The sequence below is a fragment of the Ammospiza caudacuta genome, chromosome 12 (assembly GCF_027887145.1).
Source record: "Ammospiza caudacuta isolate bAmmCau1 chromosome 12, bAmmCau1.pri, whole genome shotgun sequence".
Lineage (NCBI taxonomy): Eukaryota > Metazoa > Chordata > Aves > Passeriformes > Passerellidae > Ammospiza > Ammospiza caudacuta.
Genome location: NC_080604.1, coordinates 8,147,117 through 8,171,044, shown reverse-complemented (window position 1 = coordinate 8,171,044; position 23,928 = coordinate 8,147,117). Strand labels below are relative to the sequence as shown.

At 55.9% G+C, this 23,928-nt stretch overlaps 1 protein-coding gene across 2 annotated transcripts; it reads left to right on the top strand.

Annotated features, from left to right (window-relative positions):
• The first annotated feature begins 86 nt into the window (after positions 1–86).
• On the top strand, positions 87–23,676 carry TWF2 (twinfilin actin binding protein 2). 2 transcript variants are annotated; one of them, XM_058812928.1, is made up of 9 exons: positions 87–149; positions 9,198–9,275; positions 12,914–13,092; positions 14,519–14,614; positions 15,336–15,440; positions 20,490–20,615; positions 20,712–20,862; positions 21,655–21,776; positions 22,316–23,676. In XM_058812928.1, the coding sequence occupies exons 1-9, from the start codon at positions 125–127 to the stop codon at positions 22,481–22,483; spliced, it is 1,050 nt and encodes a 349-aa protein (XP_058668911.1). In that variant the 5' UTR covers positions 87–124; the 3' UTR covers positions 22,484–23,676. The 2 variants fall into 2 exon arrangements, with proteins under 2 accessions (XP_058668911.1, XP_058668912.1); XM_058812929.1 differs by lacking the exon at positions 87–149 and adding an exon at positions 6,411–6,522.
• Positions 23,677–23,928: the final 252 nt, after the last annotated feature.

Here is a 23,928-nt window from a genome sequence, read left to right as displayed (position 1 = left end):
CGGTCCCGCCCCGGGGCGGCGCGGAGCGGCCCCGCGCTCCGGAACGGGCGGTGCTGCCTGCCCAGCCGTTTCCTGCCCGGGACGCGGCGGAGCGGAGCCGAGCGGAGCGGAGCCGAGCGGAGCCATGACTCACCAGACCGGCATCCACGGTGAGCGGCGCCCGCCCGGCGCTCGGGTCCCCCGGCCCGTCCCGGGGCTGCCCCCGCCGCTCGGCCCCCGCCCGGGCCGGGCTGCCCCGCCGCGCCCCCGGCAGCGGCACCCCCGGACCGCGCCCCGCGCATCCCCGGCCCCGCCGCGGCGGCTGCGGGCGCTGTCGCGACAGCGGCGGCGATGGGGCCGATAAGATGAAGCTTCGGGTTCATCGGTTCTCCGGTGGAAGCCCCGCAGGCGGGTTTCCTGCGGTTGGCGGGGGAGGGGGACACTGAGTCAGGCTCGGAGGGAGCGTTTGGGTGCCGGCGGGAGGGGCGGGAGGGGTTCAGCCCCGGGGTGCCGCCGGTGCGGGGCTCTCCCGCATCCTTTGTCTGGGCTGATGCTCAGCACCCGCCGCGACGTGCTCGGACAGATGTGTCACGCTCGTCTGCCCGGCCACAGCCCCGGCCACCGCTCCCTTGCCCACGGGGATGCTCGGCCCCAGCTGCTCCCCAGCCCGGGGGAGAGCCCGAGTGAATTCCTGCTTCCCAATTTCTCCGCCCGCTCCCCGCAGGACCCAGCCAGCCCCCCGACACGGCGGCTTCTGCATTTCTGAGTGTGCTTGGTGCATGACTGACTGTGTGTCCTCACGGTATTTCCCTCCTGCCCCTCGCCTCGCCAGCTCAACTAGCAATATTAATCAGGAGTAGAGGTGCTGCATAATTTATGTAACCGAATCAATATGCGAGCAGGGATGTGAGAGCAGCTGCCCTGGAGCCCTGCTCTGTGCGGTCGGGTGTGAATGCAGCCCGCAGCGTGTCCCGGGAGGGAGCTGGGACAGTGCCCTCGCAGGTCCCTCTGGCCAGCACCTTTGTGCCGGGGTGGGAATTTGTGTCTTCTGGTCCTTCCTGGCAAGAGCATCCTTGTTCCTTCAGCATGGTCGAGAACATCCTTCCTGTCCGTTTGCTTCTGGAGGGGCTGTAGCTGAGGAGTGGCCAGTGTTGATGCTTAGATGTTCCTCCTCCAGCTCAGGAGAGCTGGTGGTTGTTGATGGCATTTGGGTTCTGGTTCATTGTTTCTGGCTTAAACTGAGATCCTGAAGCACATGCTCTAATTAAATCTTCCCTGTTTTGTAAAAATATAACAATAATTTTTTAAAAGGTAAAAATCAACAGGATGGAGCCCTGCACCCACCTGAGCTCTGGGGGTGCTGGCCCCATCTGCAGAGCTGTCCATGGGCTTTGGGCAGGCAGGGCCCATTGCGCAGTGTGCCCCCGGAGATGCTGCCTGTTGCTCTCTGGCCATGCCCTGCTGCTCCTGTGCTGCTGGTGCTGTCCTTCGTGGCACCCTGCAGCTGCCAGGGAGGGAGATGTGCCAGCTTGGCTCTCTCTGAGAGCCCCGTCCTTGGCTGACCTTGGTTGCCCACTGTGCCCAGTGCTGGGAGTCACCGTGGGATGTGACGTGCCCTGTCAGCGGCAAAGGGGAAGGGACTCCACTTCCCCCAGGGAGCTGCAGTGCAGGGAGGGGATGGACCTCATGACTCTGCCCTGGCAGCAGATTCCCGGGCTGGGGTGGTGTAAAATCCCCCCTGTGGTTGTGGAAAGTAGCTTGTGTTGGGTGGTCTCTGTCACAGCATCCTGGACGTGTCTGGGCTCTCTCTCCGTGCCCTGTTGCGCTGTCTCTCTTTCCGGAAGCTGCTGTTTCCTCTCTGAATGCAAATCTGCCCCTCCAACACCTGTGATGCAAAACTGGGGTGCCCCAGGCTTTAAGGGAACCCCCCCTTCGAGGTGGGTTTGGGATATTTCAGTCTGCCCCACCCCGTCATGGTGATTGAATTGTTCTGTTTGCTCAGCAAAGAGCAGATTCCATACCGAATGAGGAAGAGCAATCCCACTGCTACTTTCATCCCCTCTGCTGAGGCACTGAGGTCTCTTGTTTGCTAGGAGGAGGAATTATTCACTTCTTCCTGCTTTCTGGGGCCTCATTATCTTTGTGTGCACCCAGCATTTTCTGTTTCTTCATTCCCATTTCTCCCCCATTTCCAGGAAGACATCTGCTCCCAGGGGAGTTGTGATCAGGTTCTGCAGCTGCCTTAGGGGAGGTTGCAGACAAGCTGGGAGGGATTTTGCTTGACACAGAGCTAGATCTGTGTGAGGCAGGGTGACGTGGTGGTGGGGAACCCCCGAGCTGAGACACTCCCATGTCATCCCTCCATCCATCCTCATTCAGCTTTTGGGGAGAAACAGGTGCAGGGGAAGCTCTGGCAGGGAGAGCTGGGGGGTCAGGGAGTGCAGTCAAGCCTGAGCCTTTCGTGCAGGGCCAAGAGGCTAATTATTGTCTTTTTAGGTATCTCAGGCAGCTCTCTTGAAGGTGCTGGCAAGAAAACCAGGCTGCCATGGAGACTGCCAGGCTGGGGAGGCGGTTGGAAGCTCTCAAAGGGTGCTGTGGGCTTCCTGGGGCTGGAAACCTGCTTTTTAGCTGCTGCTGGGAGGACTTATTGAGTGGTTTTGTGGTTCCTATTTTGCTCTGAGAGCATTACCATTAGATTGAAACAGCATTTGCTGCCTGAGCTCAGAACCTTGGGCAGGCAGTGCTGAACCGGGCTTTGATGCTGGTGGGAGGTCATCTGCTTTCAGCTGCTTCTGGGAGCTCTTTCAAGACCACTGGGTAGAGAGAAAAAGTCTCTTAGAGGGTATTTTTTCATCTAGAAAGTAGAGAAATCAAATGCATTTTGTTTCTTTAACCTAAAAATAGAGTTTGGTACCTGCTCTTTCTGGGGGAGGTGGTGAGATCTGGGGGTAGGGGAGAACCTTTGCTCCCATCCTCAGCTGAGCTGCCACTTTGCCCCAGGATCTTGCTTTGGGAATGCATCTGGTAGGAGTGGATGTTTGCTTCAGGAGGAGCATAACCATGGTGCACATGAGCAGGAATGCTGTCAAATGGGTAAAAAAAGAGCATAAGGTGGGACTCAGGAGCTGCTGGGTCTGCCAAAGTCTTGGTGGAAAGCAGGCAGCTTCCTGTCTCTCTGGTGAGAAGAAAGAAGGAGCTTCTCTGTCCATCAGCACTTCATTAGCCCCTCTCCTCTGGCTGTGCTGGGAGGCAGCACTGGCTCCTGAGACACCTGGGTGCACAAATTTGGGGGGTAGCTTTGGAATGCTGGAGGCACCCCCTAAGCAGAGACATGTCACAAGGTGCCATCAGTGAAGGAGGAGAAGGAGAAGGGATGGCTGGTTCATGGCCCCTTTTATCCATGGGGAACACAGGGCACTGGGCTGCTGCAAGGATATTTTTGGGGAGCCAGACCCAGTCTCTTTTCTGGGGCCACCTTGGAGGTTGATGTCCCCTGGGAGTATGGCCCATATCCAAGGGGCAGGCACGTCAGGATGGCCAGAGAGGCAGTGTCAGTGGCAGACCAGATAAATGAGATGTCAAACCCCTTGAAGCAGTGATGGGATGGAGGAAATCCTTTGGGAAGTGTGCAGTGAGACTAAATGCAGTGAGATTGTGGCCAGGTCTGTCCCTGGGTGCCTGTGCACAAACCAGTGCTCAGCTGGTGGCTTTACTGGGTGGAGAAAAGGAGCAGCAGCAGCTTCTGCAGGCCAGGACAGACCATGTGTGCTGCACCACGACTGTGCCCCAGGATCCAGCTGATGCTGCCTGCAGGGTGAGTGCTGCCTGCCCTGGAGCAAGGGATGGGATGAGTAACTCCAGTCCAAGGTGGCAAAGTGCAGACAACACAGGTCCTGAACACACTTGGAAAATCAGGTGTTGAGAAGCAATTGTCTGGTGTCAGGCAGGTGGCTCCAAGTCTCTGGGTGGGATTTGCACTAAGGACCAGGAGCTGTCCATGTGAAATCCTGCAGGAATACAGTCTAGCCCCACAGAAAATTGGGAGAAAAGCTTTACTTGTCTCCTCTCTTGCTCCCTTTCCCCCCTGCCCCACTCCCTTCTTTCTATTTTCTTCTGACATCTGTAGCTTTTTTCCTCAGAAAAGATTCCCTGCAAGGACATATTTATTTTTTCCATGGTGAGGAATAAAATCCTCTTACTGCTTAAACTGGCCAACCGTGTCCATCGGCAGCAAAGCTCTGCAGCAGCGAGTTGAGCAGGCACTGCCTAAAGGAGTTACACTGGGATAGACTGAAAAGAAGGAATGTTAGCAGCAGCAAAAGCTATTTTGTGCCTGTTGCAGTTGTATCCTTTCCTGGCTGCCCAGACCAGGAGCTGGGCAGGGAGAGTGTGGGTAATGCAGGTATAACCATGTTTTATTCATCACCATCCTGACTTCTGTCTGGCCACGCATCCCTGGAACTTGGACAAGTTTTGCCTGGGTTTGTGGCTGGATTTTTGGCTGAGTTTCCCTGTTACATCCCAGGCAGGCTGTGCCCCAGGCAGTGAAAGGGAAGCAGTTGCATTGAGTTGAAGAAGATGCCCAGGGAATGAAAGATTGATGGCCCGGGGCTCGGGTTTCCCGCCGGGAGGGCAGGGAGGCTGGGTGTATTGGGAGAGGCATCTGTTTCAGGGAGCATCTATTATTGATCTGGGAGCTGCATGGGGCCACGGGGAAGGGTCAAAGCAGCAACAACCTGCTGTGCCCCAACACGTGGACAGGGGCTGCAGGAGGGGGGGATGCTGTGACTGTCACCTCCATCCCCATCCCGCGGTGCTTCCCGGGGTTTGCACGGGTGGCAATCGCTGGGAGAGAGGGGCCCTTGCTGTGGCCACGGTGCCATCACCACCTCTCTGTCCCCTCCCCAGGCTCCCTGCACCCCCTCTGTGCTCACAGAAGCTCCCTGGGGCTGTAAAAGCAGAAAAAGCTCAGTCTGGGGCAGCTTTGGCAGGGTGGTACCCACAAGCAGCATCGTTCAGCAACCTCAATAAGAGCCGTGCTTCAGGCTCTGGAATCTCCTGGGGACTGATCCAAAGGGGCCCATCCCAGCACAGGGCACCCTCTGGCTGCCAGCAGCGTCTGTCCTGGTGACATCCCTCTGTCTGCCAGGAGGTGCCAGGGTCTGGCTGCCCTGCTGCTGCCTGGGCTGGGGGAATGCAGGCTTTGCTCGGAATGCACCTTTTGGTCAGTGCTGCCCCAGGGCTGGCTCTGTCCTGCCCTCCTCCCACAGCTCCAGTTCTCCTCTGGCACTTTGCCTGCAGGGTCAGGGCCACCTGAAGGCCACCACCTCCCTGCCACCCCAGCCTGGGTGCCATCAGCTGGCTCTGCTCAGCTCTCCATCCCAAATGGAGGTGCCACTGGGCTGGAGGCTGTGTGGGACCTGGGACTTGCTGTTATCAGGCTTCTACAGGCTGTTTGTGCCCAGGGGACAGCTCACTGCAGCCTACAAACAGGTGGGACAGGGAGGAGCTGCAGGCTGAAGGTGATTTTGGACTGGGGTGTGTGTGCCCACCAGGTGTGCCATGAGGGTCAGCAGCAGGGCTGCCTTGTGGAAGGGCCAGAAGGTTCCTCAGGTGCCTCTGGGCTCACACTGCCTCAAAGCAGCAACATCCATTTTTCAGGGCAGGGGTGGAGTCATGGTGTTCTTCCCAGGGTTTGGGCACCCTCATCATGAGTTTTCCCAAACACCACAGTGGGTCTTGATGTTCCTGGCTGGAAAACCAGTACAGACTGTTCATGATTTTTATTCTGTTCCCTGGGCTGACCAGCTGCAGCTCCTGCAGGCTGTGCCCTCTGGCCCAGGTGCTGTGTGTGCTGTGCCTGGCTCCTTGCACGATGCTGGGTGTGCTGTTGGTGCTGTGCCTGCAGCCTTGGCAGCGCCAGATAACGTGGTCCTGCTCTTGTTTGTGCCTGCAGCTGTGTGAAGTGACTAACCTGGACTTGGCTTGTCACCCACCTCTCTCTGGAGCTGCTGGACCCTGCCCTGTCTGGTCCTTTCTCCAGTTATGGTACTCTGCTTCCTATTGAGTTTCATCCTATTTCTTTTCTTCCCAGCCCGTTTCTCCAGTCTCCTGAGAGAACGCTGAGTTTTTCTCCAGCGCACACTTGCACCTCCTGTAGCTTCCCACCTTACAGCTGCAGGAAGCACTGCTGCAGCTGCCAGAAGTGTTCATGGAGATGTGGATAAAGCTGCACCCACCCCAGGTGCCCAGGACACTGCTCCATCCCAGCTCTGGTCCCTCCCTGAGTGAGTTACCCATGCAGTGCTGTGTCTGTGCCATGGAGGCTCAGCTCCCCTGTGTTCCCAAGCTGGCATCTGACACTTGGAGACCCTTAGAAGCTGAGCTGAGAGCCCTGAAGCCCACAGGGGTCTGGCTGTGCTGGAGGAAGCATGAGGGATCTCATGCATCTTGGCCTCAGCAGATCCACACTGGCTGTAGCCCAGCTTGGATTTGTTTCTGGATTATTTGTTCCAGGATTTTCCAAGAGCCCATGTCTGGAGGGTGAGTTGGATCTGTGGGTCCCTTTCAGTCCTGTTGCTCCTCCCTCTCCCTTGGTTTTTACGGGTTTTCAGCTCTGGAGTTGTGTCCTGGAGGCTTCCTGGCAGGGGATGCCATGAGGCACCATCTCCTCCAGCGTGAGACTCTTCCTCCAGAGCCAACTGTGGACTTCTCTATTAATATTTCAGGCACACAAGCCATCTCATCAAGTCTGCTGTGCCAATTAAGTGGTAATCATGCCCTAATGAAGCAGTGCTGAGCTTTTGCTCAAACCTTCCGTGGTTTATTCCTCTCCCTCCTCGCTGACTCTTGGCTCTGCGTTGTGAGAGGCAGAAGGGGACATTGGAGACACTCTGGTTTTTGTGTAAATGAAATTTGCTTTAAAAAAACCCCAAACCAGCAGAATTAAATCTTGCAAGCCTCATGTGGGGTTTTTTGAAAGCTTTGCTGCTGTCTCCTCTGGAAATGTTCTCCCTCCTTGGAAGACCTTGTGGTATTTCCTGTGCTTGGTTTCTCTGGCAGCATCCAGGCTTTTCCTGAATCCCTTCAACCTCTCAGTACCTACACAGACCCCAGCGCTTGGCTGTCATTGTCAGCCACTCACCTGCCAATCATCCTGGCTGTCAATCTGCGGGGCACCCCCAGCATTTCCAACTGGGCTGCAGGGCTGCATTTGCCCAGACTCCTGATTTTCCAATTCTGGGAAGGATGGGGTCACACTGGAGGGATTTGCAAGCAGGTTAGTGCTGCAGAGCTTTCCTATTTCTTCCCTGAAGTTGATGCTGTAGAAACATCCAAGAGTGCTGTTATTCTCTCATAGCTTTGCAGTGTAATAGGAGTTGGTGAAACTTGATGCTTATTAAGAGCTTTGTCTCCTGCATGGTGTTTCCTGGGTGTTTAAATGTTCTTTTCTCTTCCTCTTCCGCCTCGTGTGTGTGCAATAACCACAGATGCTGCCAGGAGGAAACTGCCACTCTCAACAGGGAAAGGGGCTAAAAATACCAGAATATCCTTGGCTGGGCACAGCAGGAGCAGGCTAAGCTCCCAGCTGACACTGGGAGAGGGTGAAGGTCTGCCCTGGGAGCTGGGAGAGCTGCATGCCCTGATGCTGCTGGAGGGGCCTGCTTGTGGTGTGATGGGATCACACCAGCAAACCTTCTGTTTGTCCCCTGACGTGCCATTGAGGACTGACATCCCTCTGCAGGGGTGTCTGTGTGCCCATCCCTGCAGGCTCCTGTCAGGATGGCATCTCTGGGTCTGTGTGGGAGCTGCTGTCCCTGCTGTGTGCCTCTCCCGTCTGTGGGAGGAGAATTCAGCATCCCCTGATCGGGGCAGGCTGAGCTGTGCACCGTCACAGAGCATCACTGTGGGCACAGGCAGGAGTGCCTGGGAGCTCCCCAGGGATCCCTCCTGTCCCAGAGCTCTGGAATGCCCCAGCCCGGCTCTGCCTGCAGGGGCTGAGGGCAGCGCTCGGGGACAGTCGGGGCTGTCCCTGTCCCTTGAGCAGTGCTGGGGACACCAGGGCTCCTCTGGGGCTGTGCCAGGGGTGGCACCCCGTGCTGGAGGGCCTGAGGGGATGGACATGGCCCTTGTGGGGATGGCTGCCTCTGCTCTGGGTGCTCTCGGGCTCCAGGTTCCTCCCTCTGCTGGCACAGCAAAGCCCCAGGAATGGAGGGGCTGCTGATGGAGATTCCCAGCACAGGTCCTGGTCTGGGCTAAGGGCTGTCTGCCCAGCTCTCTAATCTTTGCAACATCAGTTTCTTGAGTATTTCTAGCAGCTTTTGAAGTCACAGGGCCCCCTTTGCTGTATCCAGGTAAGGCCTTGGGTGGCTTTAGGGGGAGCCAGGCCAGGAGATGATCCTTGTTGGGGGTTGGCCTCTGGCAGCCACATCTCCTGGGCTTTGCCTTCACACAGAGCGTGTCCCGGGTGGCACGGGGAGCTCTGGGCCAGTGCTGCTTCAGGGAGGGCACACGAAGCCTCCAGTGCTGGCTGGGGCTGCTCCTTCCCTGTCCAGTGCCTCCAGCTGCCTCCTGTAGGATGCCAAGGATTGGCTGCCATTGCCTGCCGCTCAGGGAGCGGGATGACTCCTCAATGCTCCCAAAACTCTTCCCAAAAGCTTCTGCAATCCAGGCCCTGCCAGCTCCAGAGCAGAACCCTGGGGCTGTTCCTTTCCCTTGCCCACGGGCTCAGCCAAACCAGCCTGTCCAGTTTGGAACTGTGCAGGTTGCCAGCCGCTGGGAGCAGCATCCTGCCGTGTGTCACCAGCCTGTCAGGGCAGCACAGCCTGCAGGACATCCTGCAGCCACCCCTGCTGCTCTGCAAAGCCAATCAACTTGTCACTTGAGCTCTCCCTGCTGCCCTGGCCAAGCCATCGTCTAAATTTGGGTGATTATGTTCACCCAGGCCAAGTATCAGGTTCTCTGGGTCACATGTGCTCCGTCCCAGCTGCTATTTAACTCTCTGCCGCAGGGAGACGCGGCACTTCTCTCCCAGCTTTGGGATTTCTGCTATTGTTACTTTTTATTAGAATTTTTTGGCACCAGAGATTTAATATATATTTTTTTTAAAGTTTTAAAATTCTATCCTGCCAAGTTGGTCCCATTTCTGGTCAGTCACTGAGCAAGCCAGCACCTGCTTTGATTGCTGAATCTGATCACGATGTTTTTGGTTCTTTCAGCCACCACAGAGTTGAGGGATTTTTTTGCCAAAGCCCGAAATGGTTCAGTCCGGCTCATCAAGGTCATCATTGAGGACGGTAAGTCCCATTTTTGAGTGCTTTGATTTACACTCTCTCTGTTCTCTGTTTCCTCTCCTCCTTTCTTCCTCACCACTGCGGTGCCAGCTTGTGTTCTTGTAAACCTCAAGGAAAATGCTGCTGGGGCATGTGGCAACCCAGACCTGAAACACAAGCCCAAACTTTGGCTGTGCTGGTTAGCAGCTCTTGGAGCCCCAGGCCAGCTCCAGGGGGGAGCAGTGACTTTGCCAGCAGAGCAACACCAGCCTGGGGTCGGTGCTCTGTGGGGGCTTTTGCTGCTGCTGTGTCATGGTTTATTATGGATCCCTGAGGCAGGCTGCTGCAGGGACCCTGGGACCTTTGGGATGTGCCATCCCACAGCTGTCAAGGGGATGCTCGGGGCAGGGGGGTGCTGGTGGCTCAAGGCCTGCAGTGGCATCCTGTGAGGAATGCCACACTCTGAGACCCATCCCATCCCATCCCAGGGCAGCCCCTAGCCCAGGATACAGGCTGGCACCAGCCTGGCCCGTGTTTGTGCCATGGAATGGGTCCTTTGGGTGGCCTCTGCATGTGTGAAGCAAGTGAGCAGAGCTGGGCACTGATTGCGTGTCCCAGGGGTGGGGAGCTGCCCTGGTGTAGGTTTTCCATCACCTCAGCCTCATACAATTGCATATGAATGACTTGTTTCTCCAGCAGCAGCAGCAGGGACATTGCTGCCCTGCCAAGCTGCTGTCACCACCTGCCCTGGGTGGGCCACCAGTGCAATCACCCAGGTGGATGGGGTTGTGAGGAGCCTGTGGTCATAAGGAGCCCACCTGACCTTTGGAGAGGCCACAATGTCCTGTTCAGAAGAGCAGCGTGACTGGAAATGCATGGGACACACCAGTGGAACTGCAGCAGGGCTCAGCAGTGTTGGCTTTGGCCTTGGCAAGGTCCCCACTGTTGGGGGGTGAAACACCCACATGGCTTCTCAGGAGTGTCTTTGACAACAATTTTGTGCTCTCAGCTTCTTTTGCTTTTCAAAAGTGGAGTCAGGTTTGTGTTAGGATAATCATGCCTGTCCCTAAGCCTGGACTTGGGATGCTCAGGGCTTGTTCTGTTGGTTTTGTGTTGTGGCTGCTGATGCCAACAAGAGAGATGTTTTATCACCAGTGGAAAACATTTCCCACCATTTTTGCTGTGACTGAAAGGGATTTTTTTTATCTGTCATTGTCAGCAGCAGGGCCAGCCCTGTGCTGTCACACAGGGGACACCAGCCTGTGGTACCCAGCAGAGAAGGACCCTTGGGCACTCAGAGTGGCCAGGCAGGTGTCACAGACAGACAGATGCTCACCCTGGAAGGGAGGTGTCCTGGGGAGGACATGCCAGCTGCCCTGCCTGGACAGGGGATGTGCAAAGGGAGCCTCCCTCTCTGCTGGATGGCTGCAGCACCTTTTGCCCTGTAGAGAATTTGTCTTGGGGCATTTTGGAGCAGGCAGCAGTGAATAGAAGGAGAGGAAGATGGTGCAAGGAACCTCATGGCAGATACTCTGTGTCCAGGCAGCTCCAAGGCCACCATTGTGGCTGAGTGACACTTTGGCAGCAATTTGAGAGGTTGTTTTTCCTTTGGAGGGCTACTGGGAAGAGCTGAGATTGGATAGAGGAGGGAGTTGGGGAGCAGGATGTGCACCAAGGCTCAGCAGCAGTTTCCCAGCTTGTGCCCCAGCTGTTTTTAGATGATGCTCTGCTCCTCACTGCCGGCAGGATCTGGGACAAGATTGGTTTTGTGGACTCCCCTGTTGGTTGCATTTCTTCACTCACAGGTGATGGTGTGCCCTGAGTTTTGCAGTTGGCACCCAGCAGAGCTGCAGGCAGGGCTACAGAGGCATTTCAGAGCAGGGCAGGGAGTGCTGGGGGCACCTCGAGGGCCAGAAACACTCCCGGCTCTGCTTTTCCAGCAGCAACTCCTGGGACAAACAGAGCCCGACACAGCCAGTGTAACTCTGTCACTCTGCTGAAGGGCGTCTGCTCCGAGTTTCCCCTTTCTGACACTGCCCAGGGAAGGGAATTTGTCCCTGAATGGATTGAGCAAGCTGCAGAGAGCTCGGGGAAAGGTGAGGGCTGCCAGCTCCCAGCTCCGGCCGGGGTCCGGCTGAGTCACAGCCCGGAATAGCCCGGGTGACTCAGCACAGATTGCTGTGTGAGAGGTGTTGGTTTGTTTTACAGAGATACCCTCGAGCTGCCAGTGGGTTTGGCCCTGCGAAATCCCCCTGCAGTTTCTTCTTTGTGATGCACAAATCCATTCGCAGAGCTTTGTGTTTATTTTAGGAGTACACTGAGGTTTTTGTGCTTCCCTTTCTCCAAACAGGTAGTTTTGCAAAAGGTGCAAGCACCTTGCTCTCTGCTGGCCTTGTTACTGAACCAGTGACTCGTGCCACCCATGCAGAAATAACTGGATTGAGTGGTGGTGGCAGATGCCAGGGCAGTGCTGGGCAGGGGAGGGCACTGCTGTCACAGGGCATGGGTGGGAACAAGGGGTGGGTAATTCCCCCCAAACCCTTCATTCCTCAATTATTTTCCTTAAAAGCTTTCCTGCCGTGAGATCTGGAGCTGCTGAGCTGAGTGGGCTGGGAGGGAGAGGGCTGTGCCCCAGCCAGGGTGCTCCCAGTGGGCAGAGGCCCTGGCAGGGCATGCCCTCAAGTGCAAATTGCCCAAAGCCCCAAAACATTTTTCTTTAGTACCCCCAGAATTTCCTACGTCTTGTTCTGAGTGCTGTAATCTCCCCCCAGACCTTTCTGCAGCTACAGATGGAGTAAAAATACAGGCTGTTTTCCAGCAACCCCAGTCTTCCACCCAGCCATCCCAAAGCTTGACTTGGCCCTTGCCAGGGTGTGGATTCATGTCTGTGGGATGCCTGCACCAGTGTTTGAGTCCCAGCTGAGCAGTGCCCAGCTCACAGGGCTCCCAGTCCCACTGCCACTGAAAATGATGCCCTGAGGTGTGTGTGGAGTGCACAGGTTGTTCCCAGAGGCTGGGGCTCTCCTGCAGCATGGTCCCCTCCAGGCTGGGGACTGTGGGACATCCCTGCTGCCCACAGCCATGGACTTTGGGTATCAGCTCTGATTTTGGCCCCTGTGAGGTTACAGGGGATCCAGTGAGAGCAGATTTGGCACCACCCTGGATTTTGCTGAGACCATTACTGTTCTCAGCTCCCAAAATGTTGGTGGTTCTCTGTGTCCCTGCTGAGGTGTTCCTGTGACCCTGGGGCTTGTCCAGGTGGGGTGGGGGAGCTCTTGTGAGTGAGGAGGGGTGGGTGAGACTGCAGAGCTGGAGGGAGCAGAAGGGAAGGAAGCCACAGGTGATCAGCAGAGAGGACATTCTGCTGGTGAGAAACACAGGAGGGGAAGAGATGGTTGACAGGAAGCTGGCAGAAAACCAGCCCTACAAACAGCCACAGCCCCACGGTCTCTCCTGGTGGGAATGTACGCTCCTGCACGTGGCTTGAGGTCACAATTTGTTCTTGTGCAGTACAGATCACTGTTGGGGGTGGAGCTGCCATGAACCACCACCTGGTCCTGGAGATGAGCCTTGCTTTGGTGTGACACCCCTTTTGCTGTGTTCTCCTTGCAGAGCAGCTCCTGCTTTGGTCTAACCCCACCTCTGCTGTGTTCTCCTTGCAGAGCAGCTCGTGCTGGGAGCCCACAAGGAGCTGTCCCGGCGCTGGGACACCGACTATGACACCCTGGTGCTGCCCCTGCTGGATGAGCAGCAGCCCTGCTACGTCCTGTACCGCCTGGACAGCCAGAACGCCCAGGGCTACGAGTGGCTCTTCATCTCCTGGTCCCCAGACAGCTCCCCGGTGAGCCCCGGGCACCCACCTGGGGACAGGGACAGGGACAGGGGGTGCTGGCCAAGGGGACTGTGTGTGCCCTGGGCTGGAGAGGAGCGTTCACACCCTGGTGCTGAGAAACGGAGGCTGCTGTGGGGATGGGGAATTTTTAAGACACAAAGACACAAAGAGATACACTGGGATTGTGTCTCTGTCCTGTTTCAGTGCCAGTGAGGAGGTGGAAGAGCCGGGATGTGGAGGGGGGGATGGTGTGGACCATGAGGCCAGGATGGACTCATCCCACCATGGCTCTGACCATTGCTGGCAGGAGCTGGCACTGACCCTTATTTGCCTCCAGCCTGGCCCTGCTCTGTCTGAGGCTGATGCAGAGTGGCTGCCAGCCCTTCTCCAGGCCTTGCTCCAAAATCAGCTGGTGGAGGATGACACAAAAGGGCTGGTTAGAAGAGAAGCAGGTTTAGAGGATGTCAGTGGCACAGCTTGGAAATGCCATCCTGTTGAGCACATCAGCTGAAATTTACTGATGTGTTAACTATATACATATTTGTATATATATATATATATATATATATATACAAATATATATATACATATATACATATATATATATATATATGTATGTATATGTATGTGTATGTATATATATGTGTGTATATATATATACATGTATACATATATATGTATACATTATACATATATGTGTATATATATTCCTATGTATTTATTTGTTATATATTTATTGTAATCTATAAGCCAGATAGATTTACTGCCACGTTAATACATGCACTGGTCACATATATAAAAATATATAAAAAATTTGTATATAAGTGCACCAGTGTATATAAGTGCAACACATATATAAAAATATGTATACAAGTGATATATATGTAATTTTATAAGCATGTGCATATTTGTGCATGTGTACATGTACATACACAGGTGTATATGTAATAATATATTTTTTTAATATGTATATCTTTCAACAAACCACAGAGGCTCTCACTGCAGAAGCACAGTGTGCCCAGGAGCACTTGCCAGAGCTCTTCCCTGCATTTTGCAGAACAATGCAATAGAAGTGACAAAGGCAAAAGGCACTTTTGAGTGGGTCTGTGGTATTTGTGCCTCCTCTAACCCAGGTGCTGGTGGGAAATGGTGCTCTGGAGCTCAGAGACTGGAAAGCAAAGCATGGAATAAACTGCTGGGTTGTGGGCAGCTCTTGGCAAGGCTGCAGCCCCAGAAATAGTGCTGGTGGGTTTTCCCAGCTGATCCCTGCCCAGGGATGCTGCCATTAAAACTCAGACCCAGCCAGGGGCTCGGTGGGTGCTGCCAGGAGAGGCTGAGGTGTGGAGCCTGTGGTGGGGTGGTGGCTGTGAGCACTGGGTCCCCTGTGTGCCAGCAGTGTCCCCCTGTGTGCCAGCAGTGTCCCCTGTCCCGGCAGGTCCGGCTGAAGATGCTCTATGCTGCCACCAGAGCCACGGTGAAGAAGGAGTTTGGCGGGGGGCACATAAAGGACGAGATGTTTGGCACAGTGAAGGTACCGTGCTGGGTCTGGGCAGCCCTGGGGTCTGACTGAGCTTCAGAGCCTGCCCAGAGCTCAGTGTGAGCGTGCTGGGTGTGGGATGCTGGTGTGTGCTGAGGGAGCAGCAGGGTGCTGGTGCTCCACACTGCTCCCTGCGTGACCAGTGCTGCTCTCTCCTGCCTGCACAGCCTGGTCTGTGATGGGGAGCTGGGAGAGGTGGGAGGGAGGCTGTGAGATGTGGAGCTTTGTGCTGAATGGCAGCAGTGGTGCCAGGTGGTGGCAGTGTCACTCCAGCAGCCAGAGCTGCTTCTCACTGGGGTTAGCCCTGCCTTGCAAGGAGGTTTCTCCTCCCCTTCCATGGGCAGAGGGAGCTGCACGGCCAGGGCCATCAGTGCTGGTGGGAGCCAGGGAGCATTCCTGCTCTTCTCCAAAGTCCCTCTGCTGCTCCTGGGCTATGGGCTCTGCCTTTCCCTCTCACTTCCATGCTCATGAGCCTCATGAAACAGCCAGAGGAGCCCACTGCCACAGCCATGGGTGACTGGGGATGGGCAGGGTGTCACAACAGACGAAGGAAGTCTGGGATTTGCATGGAGGAATCCGAGAGCCTCACGGTTGGTCCTGCTGGTCAGGAGGGAGCCTGAGACTCTCTGGGTCGCTCAGACTCGGCTGAAGGCTGGGGGCACAGCCAGCCCTGCAGCAGTGACCCCTGTGACACTGCCCTGTGCCCTGTCTGCAGGAGGACGTGTCCCTGAGTGGGTACCAGAAGCACGTATCCTCCTGCTCTGCCCCCGCCCCGCTGACCGCAGCCGAGCAGGAGCTGCAGCAGATCCGCATCAATGAGGTGGGTGTGCTGCAGGGATGGTGTCCAACAGGGCTGGGTGTGCTGCAGGGTGGCCAACAGGGATGGGTGTGCTGCAGGGATGGTGTCCAACAGGGCTGGGTGTGCTGCAGGGTGGCCAACAGGGCTGGGTGTGCTGCAGGGATCGTGTCCAACAGGGCTGGGTGTGCTGCAGGGTGGCCAACAGGGATGGGTGTGCTGCACATGGTGGCCAACAGGGATGATGTCCATCAGCTGGGGTGGTGTGCTACAGAGTGGTCCAACAGGGCTAAGTGTGCTGCAGGATGTGTCCAACAGCTAGGATGGGTGTGCAGCAGAGATGGTGTCCAGCAGGATGGTGTCCAACAGCACAATGGGTGTCCAGCAGGGCTGGATGTCCAGCAGGGGTGGATGTCCAGCAGGGTGACCAGCTGGGTGTCCAGCAGAGGTGGGTGTCCATTAGGGTGTCCAGCAGGGGTGGATGTCCAGCAGGGTGACCAGCAGAGTGTCCATGAGGGGTGGGTATCCACCAGCCCAGAGAGAGGAGCCTGAGGCCCTCTGGGCACAAATGGATGGAGGATGCAGGGGGTGAGCGTTCAGCTTAAAGGGATGGCTCATTTTTACTTCACTCTCTGGCATTTAAACCATTCCTTCTCAAGGTGGATGAGCACCCTCACCAGTCAGACTGGTAGCATAAAGAGGAATTTACACTTCTCTTTTTTTCCCCTTGCTTGGACATGAGCTCAGGACTGTGTTTTGCTGACAGTCACAAGTGATTTGGGGCTGAAAGCAGGTCTCTAACCTATATTGGGTATTGGAGCAAAAGCAGAGCTGAGTTTGAGGATAGGGAAAGCAGGAAGAATTCAGGCTTATCTTTGGACTGCAGCAGCATCCTCTCCCATACACTTCCTCTATCTCTATGAGGGATGCTGTCCCAAGAATTACAGATCTTAGCCTGTATTTGGGGTTTATGTGCTGGAAGGATGTGGAAGTGGCTCAGGGTAGGGCTGGGGGCGCACAAGGCTGTGTCACCATTGCTCCCTGCTGGCCTTTCACAGCCTCTGTGGTGCTGTGACACACTGAGGCACAAAATGGGGTGTGCTCACTGTTGGGGTGACCACTTGGAAGCAGCATTTTGTTTTGGGATTGGGGAATTTCCCTTAGAAAGCTTTCCTCTCTGGAGGAGCATCCCTGTCCTGTGCCTGTGCTGGGGCTGTGGCTCTCAGGGTGGATCAGGACATTGTGTGAGGTGTGAAGCCAACCAGCCCCATGGCATTCATTGATAGCACAGATGCAGGAGGTTTCTGCCTGTCCAAGCAGCTCTGGGGGTGATCTCCCCCTGCCACAGCAGGTCTGCAGGGGGAAAAGTGGAGGGACATTTGGGAGATGCCACCAAGGGGTGCTGTCCACCTGGTGGGTCTTAGGGGAGTTATCCCAGCTCCCAGCCTGGAGGGCAGGATTTGTTCTGCAGGATCCAAGGAGATGCTCATGGAGAAGAGAGAGGTGCTGATAGTGACTGTGTGGTTTGTTTGGCACCTTGGGACATCTGAAATTAATGATTCTTGAGGGTCCCTTTGGACTCAGCTGATTCTGTGGTCTGCCATCCCCTTGTCTGGCCTGTGCTGCAGGATTGAGTAGTTTGGGGGGCTGCTGGGTGTGTCTGACAGGGCTGTATGGCCCAGGTAAGTGGTGCTTGTGATACTCATTGATCTGCCTCACTCTCCTTCCCTCCCACCCTTGCCTTTGTGAGGTGCAGCTCCTGGATGGAGGTGCTGCTGCTGTCTGGTTTGTTGGGGTTATTTTAAGGGTACATGGTCCCCTGTGTCAGCCTGGGCCACAGGGAGGAGTCACTGACATTGAGAAAGAGATGAAAATGGATATATTTTTGCCTTGGGTTTAAAGGTGGGAAGCAGGCACATGCTGGGTGTGCTGAGGGGTCTCTGTGTGGGTGTCACATCGTGGTGCAGTGATGCTCCCAGCCTTGTTCATTGCCTGCAGCTTGCAGGCTCCAGGGCCCTGTGCATCCCCATGGCTTTCAGAAATGGCACAGGGACATGGTTTCTTTAAAAGCCACCAGCCCACAAGGGCTGTGCTGGGCTCCTCACCTGGAGCTGCTGCTGGGCCCCACTCCCTCCCCTGTCACTCTGCTGACTCACAGCCTCCAAGGTGCCTTGGGCAGACTTGCAGCCTTCACCCCACTCATGGTTGTGTTTCTGGTCAGGAGCAGCTGCCTGGGCTCCTCCCCAGCCACCAGGTGAGTGTGGAGAGGGCATGGTGAGGGCAGGACAGCCCAAAGGGAAGGTGAGGGCAGCAGAGTGGCCTTTGACACCGAGCAAGGAAGGACTAAGGTTGGCACATCCCCAGGGAGCTGCCCAGCCTTTGGCACAGCAGGTTTGAGGCTGTGGTTTGAGGATTGCATGGGCACAGGTGATGCCATGAGTTACCCCCTTTCTGATAGCTGGGTGGGAGCTCATGGAAATTTGCCACTGCTATATATATATGTGTGTATATTTTTACTAGCTGGAGAATGCCAGCATTACTGAGCTGATGGTTGTCACAGACCGTGGGCTAAGAAACAGCTTTGAGCTTGGCACTGAGCTCAACACCCACGCCTGGGGAGGCTTTGTACAAGTGGTGCAGGATCAGAAATGGCACATCCCACTGGTGTGCCCATGGGGCAGAGGAAGGCAGCCTTGGGGCTGGGACAGGAGGCAGGAGAATTGAGGAGAAACAAAGCTGGGGGTGCCATTGCAGTGTGTCCTTCACAGCTGCCCCACAGTGCTGCTGGTGCTTCACCAGAACCCTCCCATGAGGAAATTTGCCATAACACAGAGAAGTGCTCCTCAGGCAGGGTCAGGCACAGCAGGGAGGAGGGAAGAGGAGGAGAAAATCTCACCTAAAGAAAAGGAGATGAAATAACCTCCAGGCAAGCTGCTGGCAAGGTTGGGAGGCTGGGATGTGGCACATGCTCATCTGTCCCATGCACTGCTCCCAGGCTGTGCCCTGGGGAGTGCCCAGGCGGCCAGAGTTTAATGTTATTGTAAAGGGGAGGAGTAGAAAATGCAGAGCTATATGGGGGAGTTGATGTTGCTAGTACAAATTTTCATTTCCTGGTGTTTTTGGACCTCAGTGTGCTTTTTGTCAGAGCTGAGGTCTCTGTGGTCCCACTGTAGCTCTCCTGGCCTTCCTGCATTTATGGAAGACAGAGCTGGGGCTCTGGAGGTGCTGGCAGTGCTCATGTCCTTGTGCTGCACCTCTGCACAGGATGGGACCAGGGGAACTCGTGTGTGTCCTGAACCCCTGAAGGGGTGCTTGCCTCAGGCCCTGCTGGTGCCAGGGCACCTGGGGGATGGAGGTCAGCTGGATTGGTGCCCACCTGAGCAAACATTTCCCTTTCCTGAGAGCTGCACATCAACACCATGCTCATCCTGCAGGATGCTGGGCATGGATAGAGGCCTGGGCATGTTTTTCCCTCACAAACCTTCCCTATATGCTCCTTAGTGGAGGATAGCCCAAAAGCTATTGCTGCAAGTGCTGGAACTCCTCCAGACCCTGGAGTGGGGCCAGCCTGAGTGGGGAGGCAGGAGGAGATGGGGCAGGGATGGACTGTGCACAGGGGTGTTCCTGGAGACCCTGCATGCCAGGCTGGGGGCTGCCCTGGCATCTCCTGTGTTGTTTTTGCTGCTCTCCCTGCCCACACGGCTGGGCTCAGCCTGGCCTGTGCTCCAGCCGGGGTGCTGCAGCTCCCTGCTCCTGGCACACTGGTGTGTCCCTCCCTGCTGCTGTCACACGCCCCTCCTGTGCCATTGACAGTGTGTCTCCTCTCCCCACGCTCCCTCAGGATTCCTGCTCCCAAGGCTCGAGCACTGAGATGGTAGGCAGCTCTGCCCTGCTCTGCTCTGCTCTGCTCTGCTGGCTTATGCCCGGTCTCTCCCTCTCCTGGCAGTGTTTTCCTGCATGCTCTGCCCCGGGCACACATCTGGCTCCATCCTGTCCCCAGGGTGTGGGGCTGTGTGGGGACAGAGGGCAGCCTGTAACAGGAGCCACCTTGGTGCTGCCCAGTGGTTTGGAGATGTCAGCTCCAGCTCTTGTGTTTCTCTTGGCATGCCTTGACTTCTCCTCCTTTTCTCTATCAGGGGGAGGGAAATGAAGAAAGAAAAAAAAAAACCCATAAAGGTTGGACTCTATCCAAAATCCCCAGAACTGATCCCAAAGGAAAGGGAGCCACGCTCACTGCAGAGCACTGGGATAGTGTTGTGGAGTGCTTCCCTGGGAGGGGGTCTGGGGGTGGGAGGGGCTCCTCTGCCATGGGGTGACCCCGTGTCCCTGTATTCTGTGGCAGATGGTGGGGGGCTGTTGCTGCTGCCCATTGCTGGTAGAGTACCCCGACCCCGAGGAGGTATGGTGTGCCCCCGTGTCTGCCCTGCTCCCCACCCTGCCTGGAGCCACCTGCAGCCACTCAATGTCTCTGCAATCTCCTTCTCTCCCCTCTCTGAAGTGGGGTTTGGTCTCCTGGACGAGGGGGTTTGCTGGGGATATGGCTGGCAGGCTCTGCCTTGGAGGGGTTGTGGGGAAATCAGCAGCTGGCCTCTTTGTGAGCTGTGGGTCTCCAGTCCCCAGCTCTGGTGTTGGAGGGATGTCTGTCTGCTGCAGTACAGCCCACTGAGGAGGGTGGGGTGCCCAGCTGAGGGCTGTGACTCCAGGGCTTCCCCTGTCACCCACAGGCTGCAGTTGGAGATGATCAGAGAGGAGGTGTGCCTGTGCTGGTCACAGCATCCCTGCAGGGATTCCCTGGGGAATGTTGGTTTTGAGCTGGTTTGCTGAGAGTGAAGCAGGAGGTGTGGGGGTGCATGGCTGGGCTGGGTGATGTCCTGGAGCGGTGGGATGGTGACAGGCACCACCATCCTCAGCCTGGCTGACTCCCATGGTTTAATGCCATGATCCCTGTGGGACAGGTGTCAGACACCTCCTTGGATGAGAAGCCTTTAGCTGCAGAACCAGCTGGTTTTCCTGTTCCTCCCTTCCCCACCCTTTCTCACTGTGCCCTGACGCTGGAGGTGTCTCCATCCCCAGGTGAAGACGGAGATCAGCGTGGAGAGCAAGCACCAGACGCTGCAGGGCCTGGCCTTCCCCCTGCAGCTGGACGCCCAGCAAGCCATCCAGGCTCTCAAGCAGAAGAAAATCAACTACATCCAGCTGGTAGGTCCCTCACATGGCTTCTCTGTGCCCCACTCCCCACATTCTGCTGCTGCTGTCTCTCACTGCCACCTGCTCCCTGTCCCCTGTGTCCATCAGAAGCTGGATCTGGAGCGGGAGACCATCGACCTGGTGCACACGAGCCCCACGGAGATCTCTGACCTGCCCAAGAGGATCCCCCAGGACTCTGCTCGCTACCATTTCTTCCTGTACAAGCACTCACACGAGGGAGATTACCTGGAGTCTGTTGGTGAGAGCCTCAGCACTGGGAAAGGCCAGTTTGAGCCTGTGCCAATCCCTGTTTTCCCTGGGTCACTGGTTGCATGGGGAGCAAGCAGGGATGGGGATAGGGATGGTGCATAGGGAGCCTCGAGTCAGCTCCCTCTCATGGTGGGTGCTGCAAACCCTTTGGTGCCATGTGCAGGGCAGGTCTCTGGGTGCTCCAGGGCATTTGGTGGTGGTGGTTTGGTTTCCTCCGGTGTTGCCAGGGTGTGATGGTGTTCACAGGGGTCCCAGGATGAGCAAAGAGACGAGGATCTGACTTCACGTTTCAGAAGGCTTGATTTATTATTTTGTGATATATATTACATTAAAACTATACTAAAAGAAAGGATTTAATCAGAAGGCTAGCTAAGAATAGAATAGAATAGGAAGGAATGATAACAAAGGCTTGTGGCTTGGCTCTTTGTCCGAGCCAGCTGACTGTGATTGGCCATTAATTACAAACATCTAACATGGGCTAATCAAAGATCTACTTGTTGCATTCCACAGCAGCAGATAATCAATTTTTACATTTTGTTCTTGAGGCCTCTCAGCTTCTCAAGAAGAAAAATCCTAAAGAAAGGATCTTCTATGAAAGATGTCGGTGACACAGGGGCACCAGGGGAGATTTGGGAGGGGTGATGGATGGGATGGCTCACCCTCTGTTGCTGGATGTTGTCTGGCACTCTGGGCTGGAGGAGCTGTGAGCAGGGTGGGATGCAGCCAGTGCTCCCTGGCCATGGGCCTGGGCAGTGCCACAAGCCCTGCTCTGTTTTTGCAGTCTTTATCTACTCCATGCCCGGGTACAAGTGCAGCATCAAGGAGCGCATGCTCTACTCCAGCTGCAAGAGCCGGTTGCTGGACACGGTGGAGCAAGAGTTCTGCTTGGAGATAGCCAAGAAGGTGAGAGTGACCCCCCCAGAGGTGATGGGGCTGGGCACTGCCAAGGGGCTGTGATCCAACCCCTCTGATGGGCCTGGGGGGAGCTGGGTGCCCCAAAGTGGGTGTCTGTGACTGTGTCCACAGGGGTCTTAGGATGAGGGAAGAGATGAGGATCTGACTCCATGTTTCAGAAGGCTTGATTTATTATTTTATAATATATATTATATTTAAACTATACTAAAAGAATAGAAGAAAGGATTTCATCAGAAGTCTAGCTAAGAATAGTAAAATAAATAATGATAACAAAGGTTTGTGGCTCGGACTCTGTCTGAGCCAGCTCACTGTGATTGGCCATTAATTAGAAACAACCACATGGAACCAATCACAGATGCACCTGTTGCATTCCACAGCAGCAGATAATCACTGTTTACATCTTGTTCATGAAGCCCCTCAGCTCCTCAGGAGGAAAAATCCTAAGGAAAGGATTTTTCACAAAAGATGTCTGTGACATGTATGGAACCCCAAGGGAGCTGCTGAGCCCTGTTGGTTTCCCGGTGCAGATCGAGATCGATGACGGGGCGGAGCTGACGGCGGAGTTCCTGTACGAGGAGGTGCACCCCAAGCAGCACGCCTTCAAGCAGGCCTTCGCCAAGCCCCGGGGGCCCGTGGGCAAGCGGGGACAGAAGCGGCTGATCAAGGGCCCGGGCGAGAACGGCGAGGACAGCTAGATCCCCGGGCAGGGCACGGACACCATCCATCCCTGCGGCGCTTCCCGCCCTCCTTCCACTGACCTGGGGAGCTTTCCCTCCATCTCAGCTCTTCTTTGGTTTTTTTACCTTTTTTTTTTTTTTCCTGTTTCATTCCTTTTTTAAACATCTGGATGGCTTGTTGCACCTGGGGCAGGGCACTTGGGAGGGTTCAGGGTGGGTTGTCGCTGGTTCTGTTCCTCGTGTCCTTGTGCGAGCCCTGGGGCAGCAGAGCCGTGTCCCCAGCCTTGCTCCTGTCCCCCTCAGGGTCACAGCCACTGCTCTCCGTGTCCCCTGGGTGACTGAAGGACACACTCACCTGAAAGCTGCTCTATGCAAAGGGAAGGGGGTTGGGGATTCCTGTTTGAAAAGAGAAAATGCTTCTTTCCCTGTCCCCCCCCCAGCTTCCAGACTCTGTTCCCCTGTCCCACTCTAGGTGTGCACGGCCCCTCTGCCCCAGGCTGGAGTGATCCCACACCCCCTCAGGGTGTGGGCAGGACCCCCTGTGGGGTGGGCTTTGCCTCCTGTGGGATGGGAGCTTCTCCATGCAGAGCCAGGCAGCGGGAGGTGGAAGTTCCCCACTGAGTCCTGAGCTCAGCCTGGACCTGGAGAAAGGTGACTCTGCCTTTGGGTGATGTTTGCTTCTCCTTTTTGAACTGCTCCAGTAAGGTTTTCCCCCTCAGAAGGAGCTGCTACAACCCTGACTCAGCCCTATCCCTGTTTAGGATGGGATCTGGGGGGTTCCTGAGCCCTGGTCCCCCATCTCCATTCCCCAGCCCCCACCATTTCCTTACCCCCAGCTTCTCAGCTGGGTCTGTGGGCTGGGGCAGCCCCATGTCTCAGTAATCACATGGGCTACTCCAGACCCTTGTGTGGGGGAGCATGACAGCCCCTGTGTGCCCTGGGGGTGTCCCCAGCCACCAAGGGCCATCATCAGCTCCACGCTCTGAGCCTGGCACTGTGATTTGGGCTGCACTGGGGGCTTGGGGGGAGAGCACCTTGCTGCTGGGTACCAGCGAGGGCTTGAGAGCCACCTGCCTCCCTAAGAGGATGGCAAAGGGGCCAGTGAAACCTGCCCTCTGCTTTCCAGCTGTGGCAGTGAACGTCCAGATGTTGCTTCGGCCTCATTGGAGTCAGGGGGTTGAAGCTGGGAGGAGCAGAGCACACTGTACTGAACGCTGTATTTTCTAAAGAATAAAGTATTTTTAAAACAGTCTGATGCTCTTTAGAGATCCCCTGGGTTCCCCATGTTTGACATTTAGCAGCTGTGAGTTCTGGAGCTGCAAAGCAAATTGCAGCTCTCACAGTCCACCTGCCCTGGCTGAGTGCAGCCCTCAGCACCCTGAAGGACATCCACAGTCCAGGGCTCTGGCACAACCACAGTGCCTGGCAGAGATTTTTACACTGGGCCACTCCAGCAATGCCCA